The sequence below is a fragment of the Penicillium canariense genome (assembly GCF_028826845.1).
Source record: "Penicillium canariense strain IBT 26290 chromosome Unknown utg000001l_segment0_segment0, whole genome shotgun sequence".
In the NCBI taxonomy this organism is placed as follows: domain Eukaryota; kingdom Fungi; phylum Ascomycota; class Eurotiomycetes; order Eurotiales; family Aspergillaceae; genus Penicillium; species Penicillium canariense.
The window spans coordinates 3,167,046-3,184,678 of NW_026622728.1; the positions used below are offsets into that span (position 1 = coordinate 3,167,046).

Below are 17,633 nucleotides of genomic sequence, written 5' to 3' on the forward strand. Positions count from 1 at the left end.
ACCCTGGACAACAAGCATCGCAATCCCAAAATATTGGCCAGTGATTCATTGCATTCGCTAAGGTCATATTCCACATGCCAGCGACGAAAGAGGGTCGGGTGGCCAAGGCCAAGGTCAAGGCAAAAAGTTCCCAAACTCGCACCCGACGCGTCTCGTCCGCCGCAAGTAAGTAAATAGCCGTCCGACTACACATACTCCATCAGGACAGCGCCAATTCTTTCTCTCTCATTGACTTGAAAGGATGATACGCGATGACCCCCTTACTCAATCCACCCGAACCTGAGACGCGTCCTAACGCCATTTCCGCACAGGCCTGCCGCTGGTTGAGCGCACCAATGCCATGCTCATCGAAGATTTCATATCACACTACGTATCTCCCGTTGTGACAGGCGAGCACGCCACCAAGAATCCAACACTGGATGAAAAGACCTCACTTGCGGCAGAAGTAGCGTCCAAGCCAGAGCGGAATGGGGCTCGTTCAACGCCGCTCGACGTGTATTCCGCAGCAACCATCTCCCGGGCGGACCTGAACGCCTGCCTTGACCTAGTCGAACTCACCTCCGGTGAAGACTATGCTGCGTCAGCCGCAGGGTGGTCCCGCCCCAAGAAGCGCAAAGAAATGAAGCTGCCCGATATGAAGTACTTGATTGTGCGGGGTGACGCCGCGGGGCAGGCACCCGGCGTGTCGCCGCGCGAGGACTCCACCGAAGCCGACAAGCCGAAGTCGCCATCGGGACTCGGAAATGGCGCAAATGTACTCGGCTTCCTGTCGTTCATGGTCACTTACGAGGACGGGAAAGAGGTTGTCTACTGCTACGAAATCCATTTGTCGCCGATGGCCCGTGGTCGGGGCCTCGGCGCGTTGCTGATGACGAGGATGGAGGAGATTGGTCGGCTTGTCGGACTGGAGAAGGCTATGTTGACTGTGTTCAAGTCTAATGCGGCAGCTCGGAGGTTTTATGAGAAGGGTGGGTATGAGGTGGATGAGTATTCGCCGCAGCCACGGAGGTTGCGCAACGGGACGATTAAGGAGTTTGATTATTTGATCTTGTCAAAGCGTTTAAAGGATTGAAGATTGGTTTTCTCTTTTTTTTTTTTTCTCCTTTTGTTTCTAGAATGCAGGCGTTCATGCAGCGATGGAAAGGCAGTTGTTAGATATATTACACTTGTTTCACTTCCTGGCCCTTGGCTTCAGGGTGATCCTGCTCCCACTCGTCTCTGAGAGCAGCGAAGATACTGTCCGCCAGGAGAATGGAAAGCCCCAGGCTCCAGACAAGAGTGATGGCATAGAAGAAATTGGCGTTACCGGATCCAGCATAGATCCAGAGGTGGTAGAAGGCAGGGCCTAGCAGACTCGAGTAGAGAAGAGCCGAGATGGCGAAGAAAGTGTACCGCATCACTATTCATAATTAGTCGTGGTCAGTTAGATGGCGACCAGAAGGCGCATATACTCACAGGGGGAAAGATGCCGATACAATGGCAGCAGCGCAAAGTATAGCGAAGCATCAGAAATACTGGGGTACGGTTTGAAAATGGCAAAGACGCCCAGAATGGCGGTGATGATGAATAGAGGCTGTCGTCGCAGTCGCGCAGTAAATCCACCGACATAGCTGGCTAGATGAAGCCAGAAGACCCCGAGGAAGAATCCGCGGAAGGAGTCGAACATCTCAATGAAGAAGTACCACCAGAGACCCACATTGGGGGTTAGGTCAGGAACCAGAAGATGGAAGCCATACGTGGCCGACATGAACTCCCAAAAATTCCCCGTGATAAGGACAGAGAGGCCAAGTAGCCCTGCAATGCTGCCAAACAGAATGGCACCATGTTGCAAGATGAAAACCACAGTGCTGGGCGCCTGGGGGCATTTCTGGACCCGTTGGTCATAGCAGAGCAGAGCTAACGGGACGAACAACAGGGCTGGATAGAGAGAAAGGTAAGAGGCGAATCCCAGAGCGAGCATTGCGTTCAAGCTATTGCCATCGACGGCATTCGAGACGGCGAAAAGGATTCCCGAGGTGGTGAACACGCTTGTTGGCCGCGCCAAACATGTCGCAATCGTGAAAGGGTTGAAGAGGAACCTATGTCGGTAGTGAGCAACATGTCCACAAGCACAGAAACTTCGATTGGTATATACCACGCCGCCACGGATACCCCGTCCCACCGAATATGCTTCCGAATGGCGGAGTGTAGCCGGCTCTGGACTGACTGGCCCGACTCCGAGATGGTGGCCAACGCCTGCGCGTTCAACAAATCGACAAGAAAATAGAATACCGCCGTAGGCACTGGGTTGCTCTTAACGTCGGGTAGCAGGGAGAACAGGGGGAGGAGGAGCGGCGCCTAGATAGAACCAGGGTTACTCGACGAGTTCCGCTAGAAAGCATTGGTATTGATCTGCTTACCTGGTGAAAGACGCCACCGTCGTACGGCGACACATTGCGGGTGTAGAGGTAAAGGCCTTCTTGCACTGTGTATCCGGTCAGCATATGCGACCGTGGCGCCATTGGGTCTTGGGAGATCACATACGTCGCTTGAAGCTATTTACCGGGGTCGAGACCTCGACTCGGCCAGTCAGCAAGTCGGGGAGCGAAGGGAAAAAACAAATGAGAAGTAGACGCAGCACAAAGGCCGCGCCAAACACCGCGACCTTCCGTCGGTCCACCGCCATGACAGAGTTGCAGGCGGAAGAGAGCGCGGGCTGTTGACGTTCCCGCTTGTCCCAGTTGTCCTTTGTCCTTTAACGGCGAGAAACCAAGGCGGAGCAACCACGGACACCCGCCGCGCACGGGCCACACGCCCTGGTCAAAAAAAAAAGTTATCGAGAAATTTTCTTCTTCTTATCAGCAAGACTGTTTGGCTTTCCAGCATCGGACTCCAACAGCATTCAACATGGCGAAGATTAAGAAGAAGGGTATGTTTTGAAAACTGCTGGGTCGCATGAGCACTGCTAACAGACTTTTCTTAGGCACTTCTGGCCAGGCCAAAAACTATATCACCCGTACCCAGGCCGTGCGCAAGCTTCAGATTTCTCTTCCCGATTTCCGTCGCCTATGTATTTTCAAGGGTAAGACTGGCCCTGAATGGATCTTTGATGGTCTGCGATACTGATTACCTGCGCAATTGACAGGCATTTACCCCCGTGAGCCTCGGAACAAGAAGAAGGCCTCCAGGACTTCCACCCCGAACACCACCTTCTACTACACCAAGGACATCCAGTACCTGCTCCACGAGCCCCTGCTTAACAAGTTCCGTGACCAGAAGGCCCTCGCCAAGAAGATCGCACGTTCCCTGGGCCGTGGCGAAGTCAGCGACGCTGCGCGGCTCGAGAAGAACCACGCTCCGAAACTTACCCTCGACCATGTCATCAAGGAACGCTACCCCACTTTCATCGACGCCCTTCGCGACCTCGACGATGCTCTGTCTTTGCTGTTCCTGTTCGCCACCCTCCCCTCGACCGACCACGTGCCTCCCAAGACCATTGCGCTCTGCCAGCGCCTCTGCCACGAGTTCCAGCACTACCTAATTTCCACCAACTCGCTACGCAAATCCTTCCTCTCGATCAAGGGTATTTACTATCAGGCCACTATTCAAGGCCAGGATATCATGTGGCTTGTGCCCTACCGGTTCGTGCAGCGCGTCAATGGTGATGTCGACTACCGTATCATGGCTACCTTCGTGGACTTCTACACCACCCTGCTGGGCTTCGTCAACTTCCGCCTGTACTCCGGGATCGGATTGAGATACCCCCCGAAGTTCGATACCCGGAGCGATGAGAACGGTGCGGAGTTGGCTGCTTTCACCCTCGAGGGTCGTAACGTGACTGAGACCCCCAAGGCGATTGAGTCCGGTAAGACCAAGACGATTGTTAGCTCGAACAAGGAGGTTTCGAAGGAAGTTCAGGCCAAGGTGGACAAGGCGATCAAGGCTGCTGGCTTGGATGAAACCAGGGATGAGCCAATGGCGGACACCACCGAGGAGTCGACCGATGCCATTGACCGTTTCGAGCCTGCTGCCCCCGAGGGCGACACTCTACCCCAGCCCGATATGAGCGGCAACGAGGCCGGTGCTCTTTTCGCCCCCTTCACCTTCTACATCTCCCGCGAGGCCCCCAAGGCCCCTCTCGAGTTCATTCTTCGTGCTTTTGGCTGCAAGCGCATTGGTTGGGACGCCGTACTGGGCGACGGTGCCTTCACCCACGATGAGACCGACCCGCGTATCACTCACCAGATTGTTGATCGTCCCCAACTTCCCGAGGGCTCTCTCCCCGCTATTCCCGCAGCCGCCGAAGGCGCTGCCCCGAAGGTGAAGCCGGGCACTCGGATCCCTGGACGGACATACGTCCAACCCCAGTGGATTTGGGACTGCGTCAATGACGGCAAGCTTCTCCGTGCTGATCTGTACAGTCCGGGTGCTACTCTCCCGCCCCACTTGAGCCCTTGGGTCAAGCCTTCTCGCGGTGGCTACGACCCCCGCGCCAGCTTGGCTGAGCAGGAAGAGGAGGATGAGGCTGAGATAGCCGAAGAGGCCGAGGACAGCGATGAAGAGATGGAGGATGAGGCTGCTGATGAAGAGAAGCCCGCTGCCACCGCTGCCACCGCTGAAGAGTCCGAGGAAGAGTCTGTTGACGGCGGTATGGATGTCGCTGGAACTGATGACGAAAGTGAGAGCGACGAAGAGGAAGAGGAAGAAGATGAGGACTTCCCTGGATTGGCGGAGGAAGTCGCGTCCGAGTCTGATGATGACGACGAGGCTGCCCGGAACCAGCACCAGCGCGAGCTTGAGGCTGAGGCCGCCGGCCTGCCCTTCTCTTCCGCCGGCGTCGCTGACGAGGCCTCTAAGAAGAAGTCTACCAAGTCGAAGAAGCTGGCTGCTAAGAAGCGCCAGGAGGATGAGGAGCTTGAGCGCCAGAAGATGATGATGAGCCGCAAGAAGCGCAAGCTGTTGGAGAAGATGATGTACTCGAACAAGAAGACGTCGGACGAGGCTGCCAAGCTCCGCTCGAAGCGTCGCAAGCTCGAAAAGGCTGGCCAAAAATAGACTTGTGTCAAAACTACCAAGACTGCTTGTGTTTTCCTCCTGGCGTTTGCGGATGGGATAGTCCCTTGTATATGCATGTCCAAAAATTTTATGTCATCGAATTTGATTGTTTCATCGCAAATATCCTCCTAATGTAGCCCCTCAAACCATTACATTGCATTGTTTTCATTGTTCTACCTACCGTCACAGTCTACCCCAATTCCAGTTGATGTGCAAGAAATTCGATATCACGTGACTATATGCGGTCCACTCGGTCGAAATTTCGATGAGTTGAAACTTCAAGACACCAGCAGAGTCGGACTGAAATGATCGGGTCTTCTTATTTCAACATAAAAAGATACTTATCGTGATGTTTGATCGATGCAGACGTCCTAGAAATTGACCTTTGTACTGGATATTACCATCTACATGATATGAGCGAACCACCAACACCGCGGCATCATCCATAAACCAACCCCAGCTCTGAGGCATGTCCTCATTTTCAGGTAATCAACAACCGTCATCATCTCAGTTCTACCAACCGCAGTCAGCCCAACCATTTCATTCAATATTTGGCGATCCTAGCAGCGATGTCGATCTACCCCCATCTTCCCTGCCGGAGCCGCTACGGAGATCCACAAGATCTCTCTTTGGCAACCCGAGCAGCCTGGATGTCGTCCCAGAGCAAGCTAATGGCTCTGAAGCCATTGGCTTGGGGGACGCTGGGGACGAAGAAGATGATTTGGACGTGATCATGCGGGAGCGGCCGTTAGACGACTACTACGGTTCCGACGGGGACAGCTTCAAAGAAAGTGATGAAGATGAAGATGAGCCGGAAGGCCAGCCGGACCCAGATCTTGGTGCTCAGCGGAAGAATGAACCACCGAGGTTATCATCCTCTCCTATGGAGACACGTCTTGCGCCAATATCTACGACATATGTGCTAGACCGCGGCCGTGATCTTCGGCCCGGCGTGGAGCGCCCAAATCGGTGGATTGGGCCCCCTTCTACGTACAGAAGGATTACTGCAGATGATCGGGGAGCCTATGAGGCAATAGTCACGAATAGAGCGAGAGATCTTGCCGCTCACCTCTACAATGCTTTTGCCATTCGCAATCAACGCAACCAAGCTCGGGACACGTCTCACGGTCCCCAAGAGCTTGATGGACAGGATCGAATATTCCCTCCTAAACGTTGGGTCGCGTGGCCGAGGCCTCCTTCTCGTGTCCCGCGCCCCGATGAGATTGTCCACCGGCAGCTTGGCGCGCCTGGGACCCTACGAATGCCACATGACTTACGTCCTAGCGCTGACCTAGAGGAGTCCATCATTGCAGATATGATGAGGCATGCCAAGCAAACCTTTATGGCGCGCGAATGGGATCTGGAAGAGGTAAAGGTCCATCGCGCGAGGAGGGAGGATTGTCCCGAGGATATGAAAGATGAAGAAATGAAAAATATCGAGGATCAAAAGGATGAGGCGCCACGTCCGCATGCTGTGCCGCTTAAACCGGTAGTTCAGGCCGACGATGGTGCCTCCAGACAACAACTGCGGCCCCTTTCCCGGAACGTTATAACACAGGTGGATCGTCTTTTGATGGGACTGCACCATTCTATGAAGAGCCGAGTCCAGGATGAAGACTCTGGCAGCGACTCGGATGGTGATCTGTACGATACAGATGACCCCCGATCCCGATCTCGACACAAGAGCGGGAGCAGAAGCCGATCGCGCGGCCGTAAACGAGCTCGTCGTTCTTCGCGCCATTCACAAACGCCAAGTCATCGCTCTCACAGCGCTCGGTCATCAACCGCAGCCAGCGCGCAGAATGGAAGCGTCCGCAGTACCTCGCGATCTCGAGGGCGGTCTCTCACTTCTCGAGGCACCGACGAACTCTCGACCGTAAAATACAAACTTGGCCTACGTGACTGGAGCGAGGTTATGGGCCTTGCCGCCATGATGGGCCTCCCAACTGCGGCAGTTATGCGCGCCTCAAAGCGATGCGCCGACCTCTTCGGCCAAGACATGACATTCCAGACCTTCCACGAGGGCCGAGTCCAGAAAGTGTCTCGTCCAGAAGAAACATCAAGATCTGTCTGGCAATGGGAATACCTTGAAAGCGAAACCGACCCAGAAGTTCCCCTTGACCCTGAACCAACGCGCTCGCCATCAGGTCCAGGCCTATCCCAGCGCAAGCGCAAATCAAAATCCAGACTAGGCTCGCGGTCGCAATCAGGCCCGCGACGACATCGCTCGACTCCTTCCGCCGCTCCTCCGTCCGCCCCGACCATCGCAGTTGTGGTACCGAGCACGACCGGTGGCCTTGTGTCCGAGAACAGGACGGATCCTGAGAGGGAACACCAGGCATTCCAAGCATCCCAAGCGCCTAGAGGCAAGGGCGAGCATCGCAAAGCCGATATCATCTGTCCTATTAAAAGATGTTCGCGACACACGAATGGGTTCTCACGCACGTGGAATCTCAATCTGCATATGAAACGGGTACATCCTGGCTATACTCCTGCGGATTCTGACCGATCTCGATCTCAGAGTACACCTGGAGGTGTTGAGATGATTGAGATCGACTAGCGATTGATTATTTGTATTACGATGATATCCCATTATGAACAATTTTCCAATATTATTCTCACTAAATCCATTGAAGAACGAGTAATTATTCTGATGCTTCACCAAAAAACCACCATCGGTTGGTCCTCCTAATAAAAGTTCAATATTCTATACTGAAGTGTTGAACACGATATTGGTATTACCAGAACGCTATCTCTGACCGGAAGACGCTGGCCAGTATTTGATTGGATAATATTTCCGACTTCCAGTCGGTGAAAGGTTCTCACTGGGCAGAAAAGCCGATATGGGTAATTTATGAAATATGATTACACAAAAAGACGCAAAAAGTGGAGAGCTTCATTGCCACGGCAAGGCAAATCTACAACGGAAGCATAGAAATCAGATCAAAAGGAGAGGTAAGTGCTTTAGAAGTGGTATATCATGTACATAACATAAAATAGGAATACATCTCAAGCCCAATATCCGCTACGAGGATAAGCAGTCTGCAAGAAAAAGACAGTTTCGCCCCGGAATGACATCAACCGTCAATCAGCCCCGCTCCAGCATCCAGCTTCCCTTCTGAGGCGCCTCAACCTTGACACACCGGCGTGAACTCCGTCCTCGGTGCTTCTCGGACCCAAAGAGCAATCACCATCGAGCGCCGGAGCTCCAGTAACGAGCCAGACGCTCCCTCCGCGAACGACCGAGTCCCTCTTAAAGGCTTCCCCAACTCCTCTCCCCGCACATCTGACCGATCTGCTCCGCGCTTTCTTTTGCCTTGTATTATTAGTCTTGCCACTTGCCCCCGCAGGTCCGATCACTTCATAATGGACCGCATCGTCCGGTCTGTCTCTCGCCAATTGTTGCGACCCCGTCCGCGATACCCTTTCTCCATCCCGTCTGCGCCCGCTGCGAAGAGACTGTACACCATGGGACACAATAGGCCAGAGGTGCGTTGGCTTTATCTTGGAAGAGACGCTCGGGAACTTTGGAATTTTCTGACTGTTGACCGCAGTTGAAAGATAAATCGCTCTTGATTGAGAAGTGCTATGTCAATGGCGAGTGGGTTGGTGCCCAGTCGGGCCAGACCTTCGAAGTTCACGGTAGGGATTCAATCCATTCGAGAACGTGCAACGATATACAGATGCTGATTCCTGTCTTTCTGTAAAGACCCGGCCACTGGCCAGCTCATTGGAACATGCCCGGAGCTCGATACCGCCGACGTTGAGAAGGCCATCTTGGCCGCCTCGGAGGCTTTCCCTTCATTCCGCACAACCCTAGCCCGCGAGCGCGCGCGCATGCTGCGCCGCTGGTACCAGCTCATGATTGACAATGCGGATGACCTGGCGAAGCTGATTACCTGGGAGAACGGCAAGCCGCTCGCCGATGCCAAGGGCGAGGTGAACTACGCAGCCAGCTTCTTTGAGTGGTTCAGCGAGGAGGCGCCTCGCGTCTACGGCGACACTATTCCGGCCTCCGTACCGGGAAACCGTGTGATTACTCTCAAGCAGCCCGTTGGTGTGTGCGGTCTGATTACCCCGTGGAACTTCCCAGCTGCGATGATCACCCGCAAGATCGGACCAGCCCTGGCGGCCGGTTGCACCGTTGTTGCCAAGTCTCCTTGCGAGACTCCCTTCACTGCTAACGCTCTGGCCGAGCTTGCCCACCGGGCGGGCATCCCTAAGGGCGTTGTTAATATTGTTACTTCCTCCAAGAACACCCCCGCGGTGGGTGAGCTTATCACTACTCACCCGGAGGTGCGCAAGGTCTCCTTTACGGGCTCGACTAACGTCGGCCGTCTGCTCATGAAGCAAGCCTCTTCGACGATCAAGAAGGTGTCCTGGGAACTGGGTGGCAACGCGCCTTTCATCGTGTTCGACGACGTGGAGGACCTCGATGCCGCCGTGAATGGCGCCATCGCCTCGAAGTTCCGTAGCTCCGGCCAGACCTGCGTCTGCGCGAACCGGATCTACGTGCAGAAGGGTGTCTACGATGAGTTTACCAAGCGTTTTGTCGCCAAGGTCAAGGACTTCAAGCTCGGAGCTGGCTTCGGGGAGGGTATCACCCACGGACCCGTGATCCATGACCGCGCGGTCGCGAAGGCGCACGAGCATGTCCAGGATGCAACCTCCAAGGGTGCTCAGGTCGCTATTGGCGGCCAGATGGCCACTGCACTTGGCCCCAACTTCTACGAACCCACCGTGTTGACTGGTATGAGCAAGGACATGCTCCTCGCCTCGGAGGAGACCTTCGGCCCTGTGGCTGGTCTCTTCCCCTTCGAGACTGAGAAGGAAGTTGTTGAGCTTGCCAACAAGGCCGAGGTTGGGCTGGCTGGTTACTTCTTCAGTGGAAACGTGCGCCGCATCTTCCGTGTCGCTGAGGCCCTAGAGGTTGGTATGGTTGGTGTGAATACTGGTCTGATCAGTGATGTTGCCTCGCCATTTGGCGGTGTCAAGCAGAGTGGCTTCGGTCGCGAGGGCAGCAAGTATGGCATTGACGAGTTTATGACCATCAAGAGCGTCACCTTTGGTGGCATGGGGGAGCCTCTGCAGGCATAAGACTTCCTCTAGTGTGATGGGCTACGCATAGTGAGGACTGGATCTGGAATCTTTGAACTGTAAAAAGTGCACACTATGACTAGTGATAAAAATGTAGCGATTTCTTTCTTTTTTTTCTCCTACACCTTTCTCATCCATTCAATTAGACTTGATTGCTGCCATGGCATGGACCTATCCATTTACGTCTCATAAATCTCACGGCACGTGACCCCGAAATAAGAAGCTGCGAACTCGACCGCCTTCATTGACCTGCGCGCCTCACCCATACATGAGATGCGCATCTAGCCCCTAAAGACGTTACCCTTCTCCCTGAAATTTCCAGATATGACATAACCTTGTCTCTATGCGCCAATCACTGAGCCTCCTGGCGGCTGTTTCCCGCAATCAGCCTTCAAAGCTGAAGAAACCAGCCATCAGTCTGGACCATGTATGTGGAGCGCGATATGTCGCTCTTATAGAGAGTCGATGATAATGATACTAACAACGTGTACAGTTCATCCAAAGACAAAGAGTTCTGGCATTTTGGCGTGAAATTGTCAGAGCCTTGCACAGTACGCCTGTTTCTTACTTGCCACCACGACGGAGGATGCTATGCTCACTTCATTTTGCATCCAGAAATTCCGCCCTCATCAACGCGTGATGAGCTGCGCTCGTATGCTCGGCGAGAGTTTGAGCGACATCGCGAGGTATCAGACCTGGTAGGCCTCCCTTCCTCTCGACAGAGTTGTCTGGTGAATGAGATTGCTAACCTAGGCCTTGGCAGTCTCACATACGCTACTTGCTATCGGTGTGTGTGCTCTCCTGAAAGATTCAAGATTAATGCTTACTCTTAAAAGACAGGGAAGGCAGAATTCGAGACTATGAGACGGTATCTCGATGAGCAGATTGCTGGATGATCTCGATCGGTTGCCACTATTAACCTCCTTGTTACGCAAGTGTACAATATCATAGAAAGATGCATCTTCATTATTAATAGCTTAGGGTAAGAAATTTCTATTACCAGTCACTCTTTTTAACTCTTTCGAGAGACTTCAACCCTATAAGTTTGTTCTCATGGCTTCCAGACGCGATTTCTCGAGTCGGCCTCGTGAATAGGCCGTGATCCTGCTTTCAAAACTCCCACAACGGATCTGCCTCTATGACCAGAGGCCTTAAAGATATCCAACATGCTGGGAAAACATAGGAGAGGGAGCCGGGGAGTGAAAGTAAACCAGATCATACATCATATGACAAGAGTGCCTGCATGTCAGTCTGGACTAAAGTTCATTGTTTGTTTCTATCCTTCTTTTTAGATATATAGAGTCTGAGTAGCTCATAAGCGCCCTCTTCGTTCCGGCTCTCGTCCATGACCTCAACCTCAACCTCAACCTCGACCCCGACCTCATTCTCTTCCACGTGCTGCTGCCTCTGCTTGCCGATAACCCTGGATCCTCTCGTTGAGCTCATCCAGCAGCTGGGCTGGGGTCTGCCCGGCTACATTCGGTTGATACATAGAGCCTCCAGCGTCGACCAAGACTTTGATCTACTCCTCCCGTGCTCGTACCGGTGTATCTCTTGGTTGTGTAGGATTAGGCTTTCCATATTTATCTAGATATCAAGGCATAGTTCCTTTTATGAACTCATAAAGAGGCGTATTTCCCTTATAGTTAACTACGCTCACATCCGCTCCGCGGCTAATCAAATAGCGAGCGGCCTCGATCTAATCTAGATATCGGGTAAGATAGTATATCGCCGTATAGCCATCGGTATCCGTATTATTAATGTCCGCTAGTAGCTCCAGAAGTCGGTCTACTATACTTAGACTAATATAATTATACTAAATCCCGGTATATAGCCGATATAAGTATAGTCGAGCATCAGCCCTATACTTAAGGAAGGTTTCGACTAGCTCCGTAAAGCGCTTATCGCGGACTTTATAAGATCTTCGAGAGTAGTGAATCACTATATCCTACAAGAGTATTGACGTCCTAGTAGCAGCGGTAGTGATATCTACCCGGTCAGTTTTCTCGTCGGGAATATAATTCAAAGTCAAACTCCGCGGTCCCGCATCGAGCAGTACCTTTACAGCTGCGAAGATCCCCGCAATTCCCGCCGTACAGGACTTAACCGCGTAATTTAGCACCGTAGCCCTATACCGGTCGTAGGCATTAATCGTATTAGGATTCGCGTCGAGAAGCTATTTGACGGTATCTATCATCCTCCTCGATCGGGGCGTCGTCCTATCCTCTACTAGGATCTCGTCTAGGTTATTCCCGTCCTCCGCTTCGGGCGTATATAGCCCCTCGTCTGTAGCGCCCAGCAAGGCCTAGTACAGGGGAAGTCGACCCTGATTATCCGCCAGGCCATCATCTCCGCCACACTCATACGGCCACAATGGTCCACTAGCGTGCGCAATCCCTTGAGATTCCTATTTAAGCTAGCAATATACGAAGCGGTTACCCCCTGCCTTCAATGATGCGCTTGTTAGGGGTCCACCTATAGGTATCGGTCCAGCTCTGCCGGGCATGCACGTTAGCTCCGGCGGCGATCAGATACACCGTTATACGGTAGCTCGCATACAGAATCGCGGCGCCAAGAACCGTATATATAAACTCCCTTTCCTCTGCATCTTCTTCCTCCTCCGTATTAACATCATCATTATTATCATTAGTCCTTCGTACTCTATCCTGAGTCTGTTTTCCCGGTCCTTAAACAGAAGAGCAATAGACATCTGAGTCCCGCACCTTACAACCCAGTTCATCCAGCAGAAAGTAGATAAACGCCTCCCTCCGCTCGATATCCCCTCCATAGCGTATTAAGCTACTTATAGCATAGTTGACAATGTCAAGGAAGACTTCCAGACCGGCATTCTTGTTGTCGCGTGCGAGAGGTTCGCCCATGAACTGCTCGACTTGTTTTTCTGTCATGGTGGCGTATTTCGAATTGCACTGCACCTTGGCGCCGCCCTTGCCAATGTGCGTGAATTCCGGGTTGATGTCTTTGTTATTTCTGCGGTCCAAGCGGGTAGATGAAGCAGTGGTACTGGTCTGGTCGACGGGCTGGAGGTGCCCGATGTGAGAGTGGGTTCCATTGGTAGCCACCAGAAGAGGCACATGGATATAAGACATGTATAAGAGCTGAACGGGATCCAATATTAGACATATTCAACCTTTTCGGGGTCCCGGTCTGCTGGAAACCGTACTTTTACACCTTGTGTCTTGTGTGCCTTGCGGAGCACCGACTATAACCTCCATGGGTTCACCGCTGTGTCTCCTAGGAGCGCTTTAGCTGGCCTGGCGCCGGGAATAGATTTCCGGGCAAAACGAGACGCATGTTTGCACTGGGGATTTCTTCCGCCTCACTTATTTTCAATATATGCAGGGTCTCTACGCACCATACCAGAAGTCGCCCTCCTGTTTATCTACGATGACGATGGCGGAACTATGATATTCATGCTGGAATATTTGAGATTCTTGTAGTATGTTTGTTTACATGGCTATTGTCATTAAGGCAACAAGGAGCTAAAAGATCTATCACTAAATACTGACCCAGACCCCATTCCATTTTGACCAGATATTACCGGTAATGGAAGGAAAGCGGAAATCAAGCTTTCATTGGCGGCTTGGTACCCTGATGCTGCATTTCATTGAATTTCTCAATCAGAGTTGAGGCCGCATTCTCGCCAAAGAACATCTTCTCCACGTTCATGCCGTCCCGGATATGGTCGCGGCCGCGAGGAAGCATCTCGGCCTCATAGGTAGAGATTGCTCGCTCCAGCGCCTCTGAATCCACCTTCTCATTGAACTCCAAATCTGTTTTGTCACCGAGTTCACCCTTTATGCTCTCAAACAGCAACATTGCATCGTACATGGCTTGATTGACACCTTCACCATTCGGTGATGCGGGATGCGCCGCATCTCCAATCAGCGCAACACCCGACGAGCGCTTCCAGCCATTCCGGCTCTGGTTGCTACCGTGAGCAATACAATCAGCTGCCGGTATGAGCACATTGGGGTTGAGTCTGCACCATGGCCACACGCGCCAGGGGCCCTCGGCACCAGACACAAAGGCGCGCAGATGCTCTGCCCAGTCGCCAAAGAATCCAGCAGGCGCAAGCAGCGCCGCACGTGTCTCGTCAACGTTGGCCACATCGAGCTCGCCACCAAGTCGGGTCAAGTCCTGTGGGCCCTTGATGCCCATATACACACGATATGAGCGGTCCGACATTTGCTGAATGCACAGGATGGCGTTCGCGCTCATGGCGATGGAGTTGCCGGCACCGACCATCTCGTGCGCGGCAAGGTACTGTGGATTGTCGAGGGACAGGTGGCCCTCGATGAACATGATACCTGCATAGTCTGGTTTGGCTGGTGTTATCTGGAGACGGTTAGCATCTTGCATCCATGGCATGAATAGAGAAATTGCAGAACCCCTGCTTACCAGCTGTCGCACTTTACTCCACGCGCCATCACCACCCACAACAAGCCGGAATCCGGTCTCCGTCGATCCATCTGCAAAGTGTAGCACAATATTTGGGGCGCTCACTTGCTTTTGGTGCTCATCGCGCTCAACAGTACACAGCGCCTTACCCCAGCGAACACGATGTCCTGGTAGGGAATCCAGCAGCATCTGCCGCAGCTGTAGCCGGTCGATTTCGGGGGCATCACGCTTCTCGCCAAACGTCGTGCGAGATTCACCCTTGTAGCTCTGGACAGTCATTCTCGTCGCATCGCGGCGCGCTAGCTTTTCAAATTGGTCGTGTAGACCGGCACGTCGCAGTGCCTCCTGACCTGTCTTGCCGTGGATGTCCAATGTACCACCCTGGTAGCCCGGCTCTGGCACTGAGGATGCGTCGCGCTCAAATACGACATAGTCAATACCGGCACATTCGAGAAGACGCGCAAATGTAAGCCCCCCGAGACCACCGCCGACAATGCCGATTGGGGCGGGCTTCGATCGGGACATCGAAATGGCAATCTGGGATGGATAATCAAGAAATAGTAAGACGAGATGTCGAGTGAAGAATTATCGAGTCAGACGCAGCGACAGGGCGGCGCTTTATACTAACAGTCGGACTTTCGAGTCTCGCCTTCTCTGCCCCTTTTGCAGAGTTCGAAGATGACACAGAATCAGTGAGAATCTTCATATCGGGCCCAAATACACAGCATCACCCTCTAGCACCATGCAGAATTCAATGTTCGGGAAATAGTAAAGCCCGGGTGGGTGCATCTTGTTGATGATGAGTGGCGCCGTCGGACCTTAGAAAACCCCGAAGGTGTATGTATGCGCGAAACCCCGAAATGGTCGGGTTGAACTCAACGACGAATACTGCGGAGATTCATATGCGAAGAGAGAAACTGACTTACACTTTCTTTTTCACAGTCAGCTTTGGAAGCATATGCCGCCCCTACCCTCTACCTAAAGGATTGATTCTCGAGAAACTCAGAGTGAAAATCAGACCGCGGGAGCGCGCAGTGCAAGCCATCCGATCACCTTTAAGTGATTTCTAGATTTATGACACTCACCACAGAGGTATGAAAACATGAAATATACAATGCGTATTCTACATATTTAATACGATTTTAGTCCATTTAAAATGCGAAATGAGAATCAATGAATGATCAGACGATCGAGATCACGCTGAAAAACCCGACCGTCCAATTCGATAGGTATTGGAAGATCTCTTGCCTGGAATATCAGCGAAATGAGAAGTACAATAAAAACCAGATTTATATCCCTGCTATTCTAGAGCAAACTAGGGTCTAAATATGTATGATACTCCCCGGGCCTTGTTTGTGATCCAGAACGTGTGATGTTCATGATAATTTGCCACCTGTATTACTCGCCATCACGAACCGTGCTCGAGTCGTCGCCCACTCCACGTGGCGTGAATCAGCGATGCGATCGTAATCGTAAGTGTGTATCGGCCGTGCTTCCCCATTGCCTGATCCTAGCGGCACCAACGGCAAATCCTATTCATCGGCAAGAGATGCCGGCAAACCCTACTTTTGGCCATGTGCTGTTTCAGGCCCCGCCCATAATACAGTAGTTGTCCACATTCATTGGCGGGTCTATATTTCTGAGCCCCCGATTTGCGTTTAGATCTGCCACGGGTGTAGTATCCGTCACTAGTCTGGGGTGGCAAGGACCTGCCCAGTCGTCAAACCTTGGCACGCCCGACCATAGCACGACTTGGCGGGAGGTCGTCATAGATTGCGGTAGATTAGGCCAATCAACCCTATATAACGACCAGGGTGGCTTTCAAAACAATCTTTCCTTACCAAAATTCTCCTGCCATCATCCAGGATCTGGATATACATCCCTCCTTTTAAGTCATCGATTCAAAATGGCAACATTAGCTTATCCTCCAACCGGGGACAACAAGTTTCATAATATCGGCCAACGGACGGGACGGCGCTCGACTATAAATACAGCGCAATTTCCATGGCTGGCGCCCTTTGCTTTATCCCCAAGCGATAAAGGCTTGCTCGGCGAAAGGCCATATGAGAGAAAATCGCCGAGGGGTGCAGTCAAAATAAACAATGCGGCCATAGGCCAGCAGCCCAAGCCCCGAGCCCAGTCAACCAAACACACTCGCCGATTCTCGACGGACTCCCTAGGACGGGATGAGAACATCAGTCCAGAAAGAGCAAGGCACCTTGAGCGCAATCGCATTTCCGCTACAAAATGCCGGGTGAAAAAAAGCGAGAACACGAACAGATGAAAAACATACTGGAAACCGAGACCGCTAAACGTGACTTTCTTTTGTCTGAGTTGAGCCAATTGAAAAACGAGCTCTGGTATCTCAAGAACACAGTATTCGAACACGCAAACTGTGACGACCAGAAGATCGACATTCAGCTCGCCAAAATGACTCAAAGTGTGCTCGAAGCAAACTCCGGACAATTAACATGCCCATCGCCAACCTCTTCGGCTAGCGCTTGGTCAGATGGATCGGGTTTGGGAGCGTCAGATGCGCCTGGGGTTCCGGTGATGATGCCGACTCAGGACGTTGGCTATCGAGGCTATCCCGATTCGGTGTTCGACAGTTTTATCGATCTACCGAGTCTGTAGCAGTTTGTAGCAGATTTACTATCAGCTCGTTGAACTGAACGTTTACCGTATCCGTGTGCCGAGCTATTGAGGTGATGAGGTTGGTACGGCAGTCTTGATGTCATCCGAGTTACAAAAGTTCTGTACATATGACGGACAGTTTGAGTCGGTTCAGCTTCCACCAAGGATAGCTAAAATTAAATATAACATCACGACTGCCCGGCTGAGCCTGACAGGGAGGGGCACAGACACGGGAGTGCCTTCCAATGAGAAACAGTTTGTCGTGGGTCATTGGCGGGGTTCTTTTCCAGACCTGGGGAGAACGAACGCGAAAGCTCCAAAAGAGTGGATATGGAGAGATATTATCCAATCACAATGACCTGAACCCTCTTCCTTGTCCGATGCCACATCTTTATCGGGTCGCACGGAATGGAGGGGAAAATGATGCTCGATTGCGTGGAATGAGAGCC

General features: G+C 52.4%; 9 protein-coding genes across 9 annotated transcripts; 6 read left to right on the forward strand and 3 right to left on the reverse strand.

The window, feature by feature from the left end:
• Nucleotides 1–74: 74 nt before the first annotated feature.
• On the forward strand, nt 75–1,072 carry N7482_001107 (N-terminal L-serine N(alpha)-acetyltransferase NAT4; the record flags this gene model as incomplete). Its single annotated transcript, XM_056683232.1, has 2 exons — nt 75–165; nt 312–1,072. 2 exons carry the CDS (start codon nt 75–77, stop codon nt 1,070–1,072), a joined length of 852 nt encoding a protein of 283 aa, XP_056546838.1.
• An 88-nt stretch (nt 1,073–1,160) lies between these two features.
• N7482_001108 (GPI-anchored transamidase subunit GAB1) lies at nt 1,161–2,665 on the reverse strand (the record flags this gene model as incomplete). Its single annotated transcript, XM_056683233.1, has 5 exons — nt 1,161–1,399; nt 1,456–2,078; nt 2,135–2,337; nt 2,400–2,464; nt 2,524–2,665. 5 exons carry the CDS (start codon nt 2,663–2,665, stop codon nt 1,161–1,163), a joined length of 1,272 nt encoding a protein of 423 aa, XP_056546839.1.
• Nucleotides 2,666–2,886: 221 nt separating this feature from the next.
• Nucleotides 2,887–5,034, forward strand: nop7 (mRNA-binding ribosome synthesis protein NOP7; the record flags this gene model as incomplete). The annotated part of the gene is made up of 3 exons (XM_056683234.1): nt 2,887–2,908; nt 2,963–3,061; nt 3,125–5,034. 3 exons carry the CDS (start codon nt 2,887–2,889, stop codon nt 5,032–5,034), a joined length of 2,031 nt encoding a protein of 676 aa, XP_056546840.1.
• Nucleotides 5,035–5,503: 469 nt separating this feature from the next.
• N7482_001110 (uncharacterized protein) lies at nt 5,504–7,594 on the forward strand (the record flags this gene model as incomplete). Its single annotated transcript, XM_056683235.1, has 1 exon — nt 5,504–7,594. One exon carries the CDS (start codon nt 5,504–5,506, stop codon nt 7,592–7,594), a length of 2,091 nt encoding a protein of 696 aa, XP_056546841.1.
• An 806-nt stretch (nt 7,595–8,400) lies between these two features.
• N7482_001111 (NAD-dependent succinate-semialdehyde dehydrogenase) lies at nt 8,401–10,131 on the forward strand (the record flags this gene model as incomplete). Its single annotated transcript, XM_056683236.1, has 3 exons — nt 8,401–8,523; nt 8,589–8,676; nt 8,744–10,131. The coding sequence occupies 3 exons, from the start codon at nt 8,401–8,403 to the stop codon at nt 10,129–10,131; spliced, it is 1,599 nt and encodes a 532-aa protein (XP_056546842.1).
• Nucleotides 10,132–10,474: 343 nt separating this feature from the next.
• Nucleotides 10,475–11,027, forward strand: N7482_001112 (LYR motif-containing protein 2; the record flags this gene model as incomplete). The annotated part of the gene is made up of 4 exons (XM_056683237.1): nt 10,475–10,558; nt 10,625–10,682; nt 10,747–10,920; nt 10,972–11,027. 4 exons carry the CDS (start codon nt 10,475–10,477, stop codon nt 11,025–11,027), a joined length of 372 nt encoding a protein of 123 aa, XP_056546843.1.
• A 1,539-nt stretch (nt 11,028–12,566) lies between these two features.
• On the reverse strand, nt 12,567–13,238 carry N7482_001113 (uncharacterized protein; the record flags this gene model as incomplete). The annotated part of the gene is made up of 2 exons (XM_056683238.1): nt 12,567–12,803; nt 12,855–13,238. The coding sequence occupies 2 exons, from the start codon at nt 13,236–13,238 to the stop codon at nt 12,567–12,569; spliced, it is 621 nt and encodes a 206-aa protein (XP_056546844.1).
• A 475-nt stretch (nt 13,239–13,713) lies between these two features.
• Nucleotides 13,714–15,075, reverse strand: N7482_001114 (FAD-dependent oxidoreductase; the record flags this gene model as incomplete). Its single annotated transcript, XM_056683239.1, has 2 exons — nt 13,714–14,487; nt 14,551–15,075. 2 exons carry the CDS (start codon nt 15,073–15,075, stop codon nt 13,714–13,716), a joined length of 1,299 nt encoding a protein of 432 aa, XP_056546845.1.
• A 1,722-nt stretch (nt 15,076–16,797) lies between these two features.
• On the forward strand, nt 16,798–17,184 carry N7482_001115 (transcriptional regulator family: bZIP; the record flags this gene model as incomplete). The annotated part of the gene is made up of 1 exon (XM_056683240.1): nt 16,798–17,184. The coding sequence occupies one exon, from the start codon at nt 16,798–16,800 to the stop codon at nt 17,182–17,184; it is 387 nt and encodes a 128-aa protein (XP_056546846.1).
• Nucleotides 17,185–17,633: the final 449 nt, after the last annotated feature.